The 14,386-nt window shown below is 37.7% G+C and overlaps 1 protein-coding gene across 1 annotated transcript in view; it reads left to right on the top strand.

Annotated features, from left to right (window-relative positions):
* The first annotated feature begins 153 nt into the window (after nucleotides 1-153).
* The window catches only part of shtn1 (shootin 1), a 26,728-nt gene continuing 12,495 nt past the window's right edge, over nucleotides 154-14,386 (top strand). Inside the window, exons 1-5 of the mRNA XM_078799259.1 lie at nucleotides 154-256; nucleotides 2,671-2,723; nucleotides 4,009-4,069; nucleotides 9,399-9,493; nucleotides 13,562-13,712. Coding sequence (XP_078655385.1) covers nucleotides 202-256; nucleotides 2,671-2,723; nucleotides 4,009-4,069; nucleotides 9,399-9,493; nucleotides 13,562-13,712 — 415 coding nt within the window. The 5' untranslated portion in view covers nucleotides 154-201. The remainder of the gene's footprint in view (nucleotides 257-2,670; nucleotides 2,724-4,008; nucleotides 4,070-9,398; nucleotides 9,494-13,561; nucleotides 13,713-14,386) is intronic.

Here is a 14,386-nt window from a genome sequence, read left to right as displayed (position 1 = left end):
CGTATAATAAGTACTGCGATACACATATTCAGTGAAGTATCCCTATTTGAAAATATTTTTTTTGTACTTGACTTGGAACACTGCGTGTGGTGCGTTTGGGTGTCACCGGACTTTGCACCTGTCTCGCGTTTCCTCGAAAAGTGTCGAAGGTATGTTGAAGGAGCGTGACTACTTCCTGTCTTGTGTTTTTGCCACAAGGTTATGGATCGGGAGGATCTTGCTAGGAAGAATAGCATCGATGATTTGACGAAGAAAGGTAAGATTGTACGTGTCATCTACTCACATATTCATAATCTGTGTTCATTCATATACAGTATGATGCAATACAGTGTACAAAATTCTATTCTAACCTGGCATATGCACGATACAGTACTCTAGCATGTTACTGTAGTACGTTACTAGTATGCGTACAAGTAGTAGTATATTACTAGAGCAAAATACAACATGTAGTTGAGTGTGAGTGTGCTGTTTCCATTGAAGTTTGATGCATTATTTTGATGGGTTTAGCAATACTGCATCATTGCTTCTATGTACAGTACGTGGTAGTACTGTAGTACTATGTGGGACAGCCCCGGCGTACAGCAGGGTAGTACCAGGGGCCTTTTCTTTTTCCTTCTGCATATTGTCAAAATAAAATGAATATTAAAACCTTATCAAAAGTTAAAGACCACAAAAGCTCAAAATTCGTATTTTCTGTCAGACCTTGACATGGTCATGCCCTAAAGCTAAGAAGCATTCTCTTCTTGAACTTGGTGGCATGCCATTGGACGCAGTAATTCGGTCGTTCTACATTTTTGAAACAAAAAAGTCAAGCGGTAGACCAAAAAAACGATACCTGCGTTGAGTCGGAAGATCCGATGGGCTGTCCGTCAGGACACAGGGCGGTCCTTGACCCAAATGAAGACCCTTACTGGTGCAGACATCAGACGGCATCTGCGGGAAAAGGGTTTTCAAAAACAAAAATCAAATGAAAAGACCATGTCCCCTTCAAGGCCACAAAACTGCCTGTTTAGACTTCAAACATGACTTGAACCTTGATGGTCTACATGGCTTCCAACGTTTCTGAGAGATCCCACCTGAGATGTTTCCGACCTGGCACATAATGGACCCCAACTCGTTATGATCCGGGGTGCTTTTTTTTAGGCGGTGCGGGGTCGTCAAACGGCTGGCGGTTACATGCACAGGCGGGCATCCCTCATGACTGAAGACCCTGGTCTGTGTGGTACCAGCTGTGTTCTTCAAGTGTTCTTCAAGGCTTGACCAAGGACTACTTCAGGGAGAATAACATCACTCTTTTGGACAATCCCGCATAGTCCCCTGATTGACATCCCATAGAGATGCATTTGGGGATGCATGGCAAGGGAAGTTTATGAAAAGCAATATTCCCAAAAGCCTCGTGGAAACGCTCCCATCAACATGCCCAAAGCCAGTTTTGAAGTGATGAACAAGAACGGTGGAGCTACTCATTACTGAGACATTTTTTTCCTTCTGCTTTGGAGGTTTTTCTCATTTTTTTGAGCGATGGTCTTAAACTTTTGATCAGCTGATAAAAAGACTATTCTAAATAATAATAATAATTATAAATAAATGACTTTTTTTTTTTAGCTCTACTAACCTCATCAAGATCCATATGTGCAAAAGGTCAATTCTAGCTACTTTTCATCTGGTCTTAAGCTTTGGATCGGGTCTGTATATGAAGAGCTTGCAACCAAAAGGCGCTAAATCCAATTTTCACTAAGTTGCATGTTTTTCATAAGTTTAATAGACATCTGTCATGTGTATTCAAATCACATATTTTGGTCTTGAAATCATTTTAAAAAATATGAAAAAAAGTGATATGAAATGTATGCTTTCAACCAAAAGGCGCTATTTCCATTTCAGATTTCAACCAAAAGGAGCTAAATCCCTTTTTTTATTCTTTATTCTGATTGGCCCAAGTTCCCCATCTATTGATAATCTGACCAATCAGAGAGAAGAATACAATTGGCACTGCACATACAGAAAGCCGGTATCAGCGCGCATCCTGTTTTGTTTGTGTACATTAAGTACACGTATGATAGTTACAGTATGTTATGCAATTCAGGAGAACACAAATTGTGTTTTTACAGTATTCTGTAACATGGAAGGTTTTTTTTACGCCATAAAAGGCATGTCTCTACCTTGACACCTCCAACTTTCATGAGAAACATTATTTTTTCAAATTTTTATTAATTTAATTAATAATAATTTTGTATTGTATGTTGAGATTGGCTTCTGTGTTGTGATTATTTTATTAGCATAGGACATTAAAACACCTTACATTCTTTTACAACAATGCCATTGAAGAAGTTAAAGGTGACTTCAAATTTATTTCAGCCAAAAGGCGCTAAATCCATCATTTCAGCCAAAAGGCGCTAAATCCGAATTTTTTTTTTTTAAATATATAAAATACATGGTGTGTGCAGGATTTTTATAGCATGCATTTTTATGACCTATATTGATAGCTCTTTCATTTGCAATATAGACTTGATGACCAAATAGATTGATATGTGCGTAATTAAAAATCATTGATTTTCTCGAAATCAGTCAAAATGGATTTAGCGCCTTTTGGTTGCAAGCTCTTCAAATATATGAATGGGTACATGGATGTGGGCTTGAAATGCTTTGACATGCTTTACTCGACTTTAACAGCGCTGCAAGAATATGAGCGCCTGCAAAAGAAGCACCAGGCAGCAAGCATGGAGGTAAATAATCTTTACATACTTTCTTTACAGGGCTGGACAGTGCAAGTCATTTAATTGCATATGCGCATTAGGCCTATTTAAGATTCGTTTTTATATTTTTTTTATTGATTTTTTTTTTTTTTTTTTTTTTACAAAAAAAATCTCTGACAAATTTTATATAATAGGGCAAAAGTAGGCTAATACTAGCCTAATAGCAGTAGTAATAATAATAGGCTAATGAATAATATAATAATGATTATGATATCATTGATGACTGTCCACTGGACAGAATGTTTGCAGAGCTTGTGTATAATTGTGTGTACTTGTGTACATTTAATGGTGGCCTAAAACTATTAAGTATCTCTACTAAATCTGTACAAAAGTGGGAAACTTATATTCCGCTTCTTGTTCCTTATTTGTTTTTTGGGATTTTGGGGGATTTTTTTAAATGTCTACTACAGGGGTGGGCAAACTACGGCCCGGGGGCCACATCCGGCCCGCCAAGTGTTTGAATACGGCCCGCCCAATCTTTCCAAAGTATTTCATTTAACCTCAACATACAACCTGGCATCATGGCCTGAGCCAACCTTTTGATGGTTTTATCAATTTCCTTTTTTGACATGGTCTGTTGTTTACAAAGTGCTCCTGAAAAAAGGGACACAAGCACATAATAATAATAATTATTATTATTATTAGATTATTAGATTATTATAATTATTATAATTATTATATGTTAATTATTATATTAATTATATATAATATTATTGTTATATTTGCATATTTTACATAATAATAATATAATAATTATTTTAATTTTATTGTAATTATTATAATATTTTATTATTTTTTTAATATTTAAATATAGTAAATATAAAATAATATAATAATAGCAGATTGCATGACAATTTTACAGATACAATAATACCAGGTGGACTGTTACGTGTAAAATATATAGTCTGCCCCCCCCCCCCCCCCCCCCCCTCGTAAATTTTGTCATATCAATGCGGCCCGCCAGTCAAAAAGTTTGCCCACCCCTGGTCTACTACATTCATTCATATCCTGTGCTTCTCCAGGGTGCTAAGCCCCCCCCTGTCCTCAGAACCGAGTGACGCCCCCGGCCTAGACATTAGACTGAGTAGAAAGAATTTAAAAAAAAAAATGTTATTTTCCTGTAAAACGACCGTTTTTTGTGTTGTTTATATTGTTGTTCACATAAAGCACATCAAGTAAATATTATGTAGTGTACAGCAGTTCCAATGTAGCATGATGGTGTGTGTGTGTGTGTGTGTGTGTGTGTGTGTTCCAGTGTAAGGCCATGCAGGAGGAAAGAGATGAGGCTATGAAAAGGCTCCAGGAATTCCATCAAGGTGTGTTTACATTTTCTTGTATATTTCCTTGAATGACAGCTGTCAGATGGTTCAGATGGTAACAATGATTCTTATATGTGAATGAAATGTGACGGACAAAAGTGTTTGCCCCCCCCTTTTTTTTTGCATGTTTGTCACACTTCAATGTTTCAGATCATTAAACAAATGTAAATGTTAGTCAATGACAACATAACTTAATACTTGATACTTTTAAAATGAAACTTAAAACGTATTTATGTTTTTTTTTCAACCCAAACGCCCAGCACCAAAGGCATTATATTATATTTATTCATCTTTTATGGTTTTTTTGCGAGGCATGCAAAAAAAAAGGTGATAACACAACTGCACAATAAAGAAATAATGGATGGTACAGTTGTAAAAACGGCCACAAGGCCACAAGACGGCAGCGTAATCTTCCTTTTGGTAGGTTTGAAAGATCAGTCCAAATAGTTTAAATATAGTCTAATGTTAACATTACTAACATGTTAACATTAGCATGCTAACAGCTAGCATGGTAGCGCAAAGTGCAAACCCATGAAAATGGATAAAATGCGAGTATGTATGTTAGTAATGTTAACGTGCTAACATTAGCATGCTAACACCTACGTAGTATGGTAGCGCTAAGTGCTTATATATATCCAAACCCATGAAAATGGATAAAATGCGAGTATACATGTTAGTAATGTTAACATGCTAACATTAGCATGCTAACACCTAGCATGGTCTCACGAAGTGCTTATGCTATATAGTAGTTCTACCCATAAAAATAGGTAAAATGCTAGTATGCATGTTAGTAATGTTAATATGTTCATGCATGTTAACAATGTTAACATGCTAACATTAGCATACTAACACCTAGCATGGTGACGGGAAGTGCTTATGCCGTACAGAGTTCTACCCATGAAAATAGATAAAGTGCTCATATGCATGTTAGTAATGTTAACATGCTAACATTAGCATGCTGACACCTAGCATGGTAGTGTGGAGCGCTTATATATAGTTCTACCCATGAAAATAGATAAAATGCTAGTATGCATGTTGGTAATGTTAACATGTTTATGCATGTTAATAATGTTAACATTCTAACATTAGCATGCTGACACTTAGTGTGGAGCGCTTATATATAGTTCTACCCATGAAAATAGATAAAATGTTAGTATGCATGTTGGTAATGTTAACATGTTTATGCATGTTAATAATGTTAACATGCTAACATTAGCATGCTGACACTTAGTGTGGAGCGCTTATATATAGTTCTACCCATGAAAATAGATAAAATGCTAGTATGCATGTTGGTAATGTTAACATGTTTATGCATGTTAATAATGTTAACATGCTAACATTAGCATGCTGACACTTAGTGTGGAGCGCTTATATATAGTTCTACCCATGAAAATAGATAAAATGCTAGTATGCATGTTGGTAATGTTAACATGTTTATGCATGTTAATAATGTTAACATGCTAACATTAGCATGCTGACACTTAGTGTGGAGCGCTTATATATAGTTCCACCCATGAAAATAGATAAAATGCTAGTATGCATGTTGGTAATGTTAACATGTTTATGCATGTTAATAATGTTAACATGCTAACATTAGCATGCTGACACTTAGTGTGGAATGCTTATATATAGTTCTACCCATGAAAATAGATAAAATGCTAGTATGCATGTTGGTAATGTTAACATGTTTATGCATGTTAATAATGTTAACATGCTAACATTAGCATGCTGACACTTAGTGTGGAGCGCTTATATATAGTTTTACCCATGAAAATAGATAAAATGCTAGTATGCATGTTGGTAATGTTAACATGTTTATGCATGTTAATAATGTTAACATGCTAACATTAGCATGCTGACACTTAGTGTGGAGCGCTTATATATAGTTCTACCCATGAAAATAGATAAAATGCTAGTATGCATGTTGGTAATGTTAACATGTTTATGCATGTTAATAATGTTAACATGCTAACATTAGCATGCTGACACTTAGTGTGGAGCGCTTATATATAGTTCCACCCATGAAAATAGATAAAATGTTAGTATGCTAATGTTACGGTAACATGTTAGCAATGTTAACATGCCAACATTAGCATCGCAGCATTTTTATAACCAGACACCACTATTATGCTCGGTGTTAGCATGCTAATGTTAGCATTTCAGCATTGCTAGCCTGCTAAAATGAGCAATCTAAATATGTAAATAAGCGTGGGACTAATATTTACGGTTACGATTACCAAGTTAGGCTGAATGAAATGTGAAGAAATGGCCCATCTTTGGAGAAAAAGTCCAAACTAAGACGCTTTTCGAGCGAATGCGGCGAATGCGCGGGCATCCAGCGCGGTGATAAATTGCAGGTGACTCGTGGAGTCTGGTTGAAGATGCAATCAGGGCCAGCACAGAGCGCCCCTAAAGGATCACCCCGCCACTTAACTAATGAAAGATTGTGTTTGGGTACAATAGCAATGAACCGCAGGCACGCTGACACCTAATTAAACCTTGATGAAGAGCGCCGGCGCGCGATACCCGTGCACTCTCCATCCTCCACATCAAACATTTCATAACACTTACTATCCCCTTCTTTGTCAGCGCCGCTTTTCTCCGTAATGCCGTGGCCACTCCATCCTTTCTTCCAGCGCTCGCCTTGAACTTAATGACATGTTCATTATAATTGCCGGTAGCCATGTAAACAAACACGAAGTGATGAAGTCCACGGGGCGCCTGACACATCAAATATGGCAGGTCTAATTGTGAGTTTTGGCATCCCCATCATCATCATCATCATCACTCCATCTGTGTTCTTCCCTGCTCTTTTGTCTCTTTTTATTCATCCTTCTGGGAGGAAAGACAGTGATTAGCCGGCGCTGACGTGCCGCATAATGGTATCAGCGCCGCCAACAGAGCAGTGAATGAAATCGTATGTGCAGCCAATGTGAAGCCTTGATGAGGGGGGGCAGATGCCTTTGTGGTGTTATCATTAGAACACAATGGTCATGTTGTCATCAACCTTGCCATCACCAATTCAAAAGGCATGATTGGGTGCTCGCCGCTTTTTGTCCTCTTCTCCAACCGCAACTCACCAAGCCGCCATCCCCACCTCCAGCCGTTTTGTTGTGAATAGGAGCAATTTTCTAAGAGCTATGAAATCACGTAATAGCTCCTAATATGCAGCTGCTTGGCATGGCCAGGCAGCCTCTATTAATGTGGAAGTCAAACACAATATGTGTTTGGGCTGCACAAATGCTGGATTTTATTCACACTGTCTGTCACTGTCATCCTTACAAACAAACTATTTGCTCCATCTTTTCACATCCTGCCCTTTTTCCATTCCGTCTTCGCTAAAGTGGAATCAGCCCAACATTGGACCTGCGTGGACAATCGGCGTGCAGCACGTCAACGCAAGTCATTGTACATTTTTGTGTTGCTTCACCCCGATACGTTTCAAAAGCATGATTACGTGATAATACTCTTTTTGTTCTTCTTTGCTTCACGTTGGCTGTGCTTTACGTGTTATCCAACATGGCTGACAAATCGCTTCTTTGGAAAAACTACCTGAAGCAGTTCTTTGCGGAAAAGTGCACAAAAATGTCCTTTTGTGAGACACCAACGCACCTCTTTCTCTTTTCTGTGGGTTCTAAAGATATAAAAACAGATAAAAAGAGGCCTGTGGGGCCTAGAAAGGCCGCTATTAAAAAGCACCCACATTTTTTGTGGTTTTGGTCAAAGGCTACAATGCTAATGTTAGCATGACAGCAATGGTACCACTTAGCATAATAGTGCTAAGTGTTTATAAATAGTCTACCTATGAAAAACGGCGAAAAGGCTACAATGCTAATGTTAGCATGCCAGCAATGGTAACACCTAGCATAATAGTGCTAAGTGTTTATAAATAGTCTACCTATGAAAAACGGCAAAAAAGGCTACGATGCTAATGGTATGGTAACACCTAGCATAATACTGCTAAGTGTTTATAAATAGTCTACATATGAAAAATGGCGAAAAAGGCTACAATGCTAATGTTAGCATGCCAGCAATGGTAACACCTAGCATAATAGTGCTAAGTGTTTATAAATAGTCTACATATGAAAAACGGCGAAAAAGGCTATGATGCTAATGTTAGCATGCCAGCAATGGTAACACCTAGCATAATAGTGCTAAGTGTTTATAAATAGTCTACATATGAAAAACGGCGAAAAAGGCTACGATGCTAATGTTAGCATGCCAGCAATGGTAACACCTAGCATAATAGTGCTAAGTGTTTATAAATAGTCTACATATGAAAAACGGCGAAAAGGCTACAATGCTAATGTTAGCATGCCAGCAATGGTAACACCTAGCATAATAGTGCTAAGTGTTTATAAATAGTCTACCTATGAAAAATGGCGAAAAAAAGCTACGATGCTAATGTTAGCATGCCAGCAATGGTAACACCTAGCATAATAGTGCTAAGTGTTTATAAATAGTCTACCTATGAAAACCGGTGAAAAAGGCTACGATGCTAATGTTAGCATGCCAGCAATGGTAACACCTAGCATAATAGTGCTAAGTGTTTATAAATAGTCTACCTATAAAAAACGGCAAAAAAGGCTACAATGCTAATGTAGCATGCCAGCAATGGTAACACCTAGCATAATAGTGCTAAGTGTTTATAAATAGTCTACCTATGAAAAACGGTGAAAAAGGCTACGATGCTAAAGTTAGCACGCCAGCAATGGTAACACCTAGCATAATAGTGCAAAATGGAATAATGAAATGAATAATGAAAATGGCTAAAAATGCTACTATGCTAAGATTACCAAGCTATAAATGCTAACATTAGCATGCTAACACATAGCATAATAGTGGTAAGTGTTTATATGTTTAGTTATGAAAATGTCACTACACGTGTGTTAGCATGTTAGTAACGCTAGCTCGCTAACCACCTAGCATAATGAAATGCAAATTACATCTTGTTGGTACTTTTTGGAGGTAGAATAGGTGTGTCCTTTTACATGCATTAGCGAGGTGCCTCTTTTTACCTGTTTTTATATCTTCAGAACACAGAAAAAAGAACGTTGTGTGTTCATGTCTCGCTTAAGGATTATGGATGGCAGGCAAAATTAGAAAGCATACGCATCCTGTTTATTTTTGATGGAACTTTATGACATGCAAGTTGAACAGAAGAAATGAAATGCACATGCACGGTGGTCTGGTGGTTAGCGTGTCGGCCACACATGTCGGTCACCTGGTTGGTATCTCTATGTATGGCCTCATTGTTTCTCATGAAGAAAGAAACTAGTAGGCTGCTCCTTTACTGACGTGACTTAAGGCATGCTTCCTTTCTCAGTTGCCAGGCTGGTGATTGAAGAGGTGGCTGCCATTCAGGAGAAGCTGGCGATTGAGAGAACGTGCAGAGAAAGCGCCGAAGCCCTGGCCTCCAAGGTACACGTGCAGTCTTCAGTTTAAAATGTGCGACCAAAGAGGAGTGGAGGAAAGTGATGTATGGATGAAAACATTCGGAAAAGGAATCCAACAGCAGCAGCAGCAGCAGCAGCAAGTACTTCCATGACTTTGCTGCTGCATCCATGTGGTTTTCTGCTCCAATCCAGGCATTTGTGCTCTTTTGGTCCTCCATCTGTCCTTGTGTGGATTGTGTCAGAAATTGCTTTCAATTCTTTTGATAGAGAACACAATTTTGGAGTCCTTGCTAAAAAAAAAAAAAAAAGTGTTGTTATTTGAGCGTGATGGAGCCTGGGACATAGTTAGTGCTTTGGAGCTTTCTATGGCTGAACTTATCACTATAATCATTTCTCATTCACTTCTTGGACAAAAGCTCTTCTAGTCCACCACATTCATACACATGTTGGGAAGTTGCAGGGAGGAACAATTGGTGGTGAAAATTGTCCTTTAGGCCTTTTTTCTTGCTTTACCAAATGCACCTCATTGATTTGGCTCCTTTCATTGCTCTCCTACTTTACCTTGCCGTCTACTTCAGCTCTTTTTGACAACTTTAAACATCCAACTTGTACAAGAACGAAGCAGGGCCTTTACCTCCTCCGTATCGCTCCTTTATGGTGGTTCTTTGCTTCCTTACTTCATGTCCTTTATAAGTCCTTTTCCAGCAAGTACGTTTCTTATTTACACATGGCATATTTCCTTAGTTAGATGGCGGAGAAAACCCTTTTATATACGCCTTTTAACATCAATTAGAGCCCTCCAGATGTGAAATAACACCCCTAGAGTCACCTTTACACTCCTACTACAGTGGACATAACATCACTACAGCCCTCTAGACATGAAATGACACTTTCTAAATCTGCTGTTTAACATGATTAGAGCCATCTGGACATGAAATAACAACCCTATAGTCACTTTTACACACCTATTATCCAATATAATCGATGTAATAAGAGAAAATAAGACATATCAGACATAATATGCATGTTTACCACCTTCTAAATAGGCTGTTTAATACAATTAGATCCCTCTAGACATGAAATAACAACCCTATAGTCACTTTTACACACCTATTATCCAATATAATCAATGTAATAAGAGAAAATAAGACATATCAGACATAATATGCATGTTTACCACCTTCTAAATAGGCTATTTAATACGATTAGATCCCTCTAGACATGAAATAACAACCCTATAGTCACTTTTACACACCTATTATCCAATATAATTGATGTAATAAGAGAAAATAAGACATATCAGACATAATATGCACGTTTACCACCTTCTAAATAGGCTGTTTAACATGATTAGAGCCCTCTAGACATGAAATAACAACCCTATAGTCACTTTTACACACCTATTATCCAATATAATCGATGTAATAAGAGAAAATAAGACATATAAGACATAATATGCCTGTTTACCACCTTCTAAATAGGCTGTTTAACATGATTAGAGCCCTCTAGACATGAAATAACAACCCTAAAATCACTTTTACACATATATTATCCGATGTAGTAGATGTAATAAGAGAAAATAAGACACATACGACATAATATGCATGTTTACCACCTTCTAAATAGGCTGCTTAACACGATTAGAGCCCTCTAGACATGAAATAACACCCCTATAGTCACATTCACATTCCTATTACCCAATATAGCAGACAGAATGAGAGAAAATAAAACATAGCAAACCTGTACGTCACCTTCTAAATACACTTTTTAACATGATTAGAGCCCTCTAGACATTAAATAACACCCCTATAGTCACAATTACTCTCCTATTACCCAATATAGTAGACATAATCAGAGAAAATAAAAACTTGCAACTTTATTCCGTTGATTGAAAGCTGCGAGAAAAGCCTGTTGATCAAGACTGGTGCTTGTGTGTCTCAGCCAACATGACAGTAAGACAAATAGTGACCAGTGTACAATAGTTTTTTTTTATGAATATATTGTTTTGTAAATAGGCTTTCAGTGGATTTCCTTGTTGATCAGGCTTGAAGATCCTCCAGGAAAAGGTGTTTTGTGTTAATGTTTTTGGCTCTGCGGAAGGGATGAATTGGATTCCTATTATTTCTCATGGGGAAATGAATTGGGTTAGCGTACGTTCCAGTTGGAGCGGAACCTTCTGGAATGCATGAATGATGGTAAATGGTAGCTCCCGCTTTGTTCCATAAAAATCAAATAAGACTGGAAATAATCCACAGCGAGTACATTTGCATGCGTATTAAACGTGAATATTGAACGTGATCATAGCTGGAAATGGGACAAATCATCAAATGAAGAAGTCATAAAAAAATGCGTCTTGCTTTAGAACCAACTTTCAGGTTCTCCTTACCAGGCAGGGTTCCATGTGAAGGTTCTGTTTTCTTAACAATTTCTTTCTTTTCTGCAATGATGTGATTGTAAATTGCATCTGCATGATTTCCCATTGGCTACATAGTTGTTTTCCCGAGAGGTGAGCCGGTGACTAGATAAATATGGATGCCCAGATGATTGAACTTTGATTATGGTAATGCAGTATGCATCCCTCGTGTTGATCAATCAGAAAATATTTTTAAGAAATGCTTGATGCAAATACAAAATCACTTGAAGAAATGATGATGCATAAAGGAGAGGCAGTGCTTCCTTCTAATAGGATGTGTTTTTCAATACCCGATCATTGCTTTTGCATGTGTCCTGCCATTATGACTGATTGCAGGGAAAAAGCAAAGAAAAACATCTCATCTGCCCCGTCAGTCACACTGATGTCTTATTTTCTGCTGTTTTTCTTGACTCTAATACTAAAACTCTCTGACACTCGCCTTGGAAACACGGATCATTTGGAATATGATGACATCTGACAAAGCCCGGCAAGGCCAACGTAGCCAAGAAAGTACCTGACTTCAGGAAGCAGGCAACTAACTAACTAACTTGCACTACCAGCTATACGTATGTGTTGGGTTGGTGCAGGGTTCAGAGCGTGAAGAAAAACATCTGGACGCTAATTTCTTTCCTAATATCACCAACATTTGCACGGGAACGGCAATTACCGCTAAGTAGTATTCCTGATTAATAAATTAACATTTTTATAGTTACAGCCTAAAAAACAGTTTACCACCATACATTTTTTTTTTATTATTAGAGCCCTCTAAACATGAAATAAAACCCATAAGGGCACCTTTACACTCCTATTACCCAATATAGTAAGAAGAGAAAATATGACATAGAAAACCCGTTTACAGCCTTCTAAATATGCTTATGAACATCAATAGAGCCCCCTAGACATGAAATAACACCCCTATAGTCACCTTTACACTCATATTATCCAACGTGGTAGACATAATAAGATAAAATATGACATAGAAAACCTGTTTACATCCTTCTAAATATATTCTTAACATAATTAGAGCCTTCTAGACATGAAACAACACCCCTATAGTCACCTTTAAACTCATATTATCCAACGTGGTAGACATAATAAGATAAAATATGACATAGAAAACCTGTTTACATCCTTCTAAATATATTCTTAACATAATTAGAGCCCTCTAGACATGAAACAACACCCCTATAGTCACCTTTACACTCATATTATCCAACGTGGTAGACATAATGAGATAAAATATGACATAGAAAACCTGTTTACATCCTTCTAAATATATTCTTAACATAATTAGAGCCCTCTAGACATGAAACAACACCCCTATAGTCACCTTTACACTCATATTATCCAACGTGGTAGACATAATAAGATAAAATATGACATAGAAAACCTGTTTACATCCTTCTAAATATATTCTTAACATAATTAGAGCCCTCTAGACATGAAACAACACCCCTATAGTCACCTTTACACTCCTATTATCCAACATAGTAGACATAATAAGAGAAAATAAGACATAGAAAACCTGTTTACAGTTGTCGAAATATATTTTCAACATAATTAGAGCCCTCTAGACATAAAATTACGTGAAATGTGTTTTTTATCCCCCTCAAAGTGTAATTTGTTCAAGAGTCATCAAGTTCAGCGTGACTGATGAAGATGTACGTCTCCTGCTTTTAGTTGAATCGCCAGAAGCAATCTCTGAAACGGAAGAGTGTGATGCTGCTGTCTCAGGTCAGTCCACAGACCATCACAGACATCAGCCTTGACCATGACGAGGAAGATGACGATGAAGAGGAAGAAGATGAACCGTGCCGGACCAAAATCTCAGGTGCCTTATGTCTCTCTACTATGTCTCTCTACTATGTCTCTCTACCACGTCTCTTTACTATGTCTCTACATGTCTCTCTACTATGTCTATCTACTATGTCTCTCTACATGTCTTTCTACTATGTCTCTCTATGTCTCTCGACATGTCGCTCTACTATGTCTTTCTACCACGTCTCTTTACTATGTCTCTACATGTCTCTCTACTATGTTTCTCTATGTCTCTCGACATGTCGCTCTACTGTCTTTCTACCACGTCTCTTTACTATGTCTCTACATGTCTCTCTGCTATGTCTATCTACTATGTCTCTCTACATGTCTCTCTACTGTGTCTCTCTACATGTCTCTACATGTCTCTCTACTATGTCTCTCTATGTCTCTCGACATGTCGCTCTACTATGTCTTTCTACCACGTCTCTTTACTATGTCTCTACATGTCTCTCTACTATGTCTATCTACTATGTCTCTCTACATGTCTCTCTACTGTGTCTCTCTACATGTCTCTACATGTCTCTCTACTATGTCTCTCTATGTCTCTCGACATGTCGCTCTACTATGGCTTTCTACCACGTCTCTTTACTATGTCTCTACATGTCTCTCTACTATGTCTCTCTACTACTATGTCTCTCGACATGTCGCTCTACTATGTCTTTCTACCACATCTCTTTACTATGTCTC

The sequence above is a fragment of the Doryrhamphus excisus genome, linkage group LG19 (assembly GCF_037039965.1).
Source record: "Doryrhamphus excisus strain RoL-2023G ecotype Guam linkage group LG19, RoL_Dexc_Guam_v1.1, whole genome shotgun sequence".
NCBI classification, from domain to species: Eukaryota; Metazoa; Chordata; class Actinopteri; order Syngnathiformes; family Syngnathidae; genus Doryrhamphus; species Doryrhamphus excisus.
Note: the sequence above shows the minus strand (reverse complement) of the source record. Positions and strands in the feature narration are given on the sequence as shown.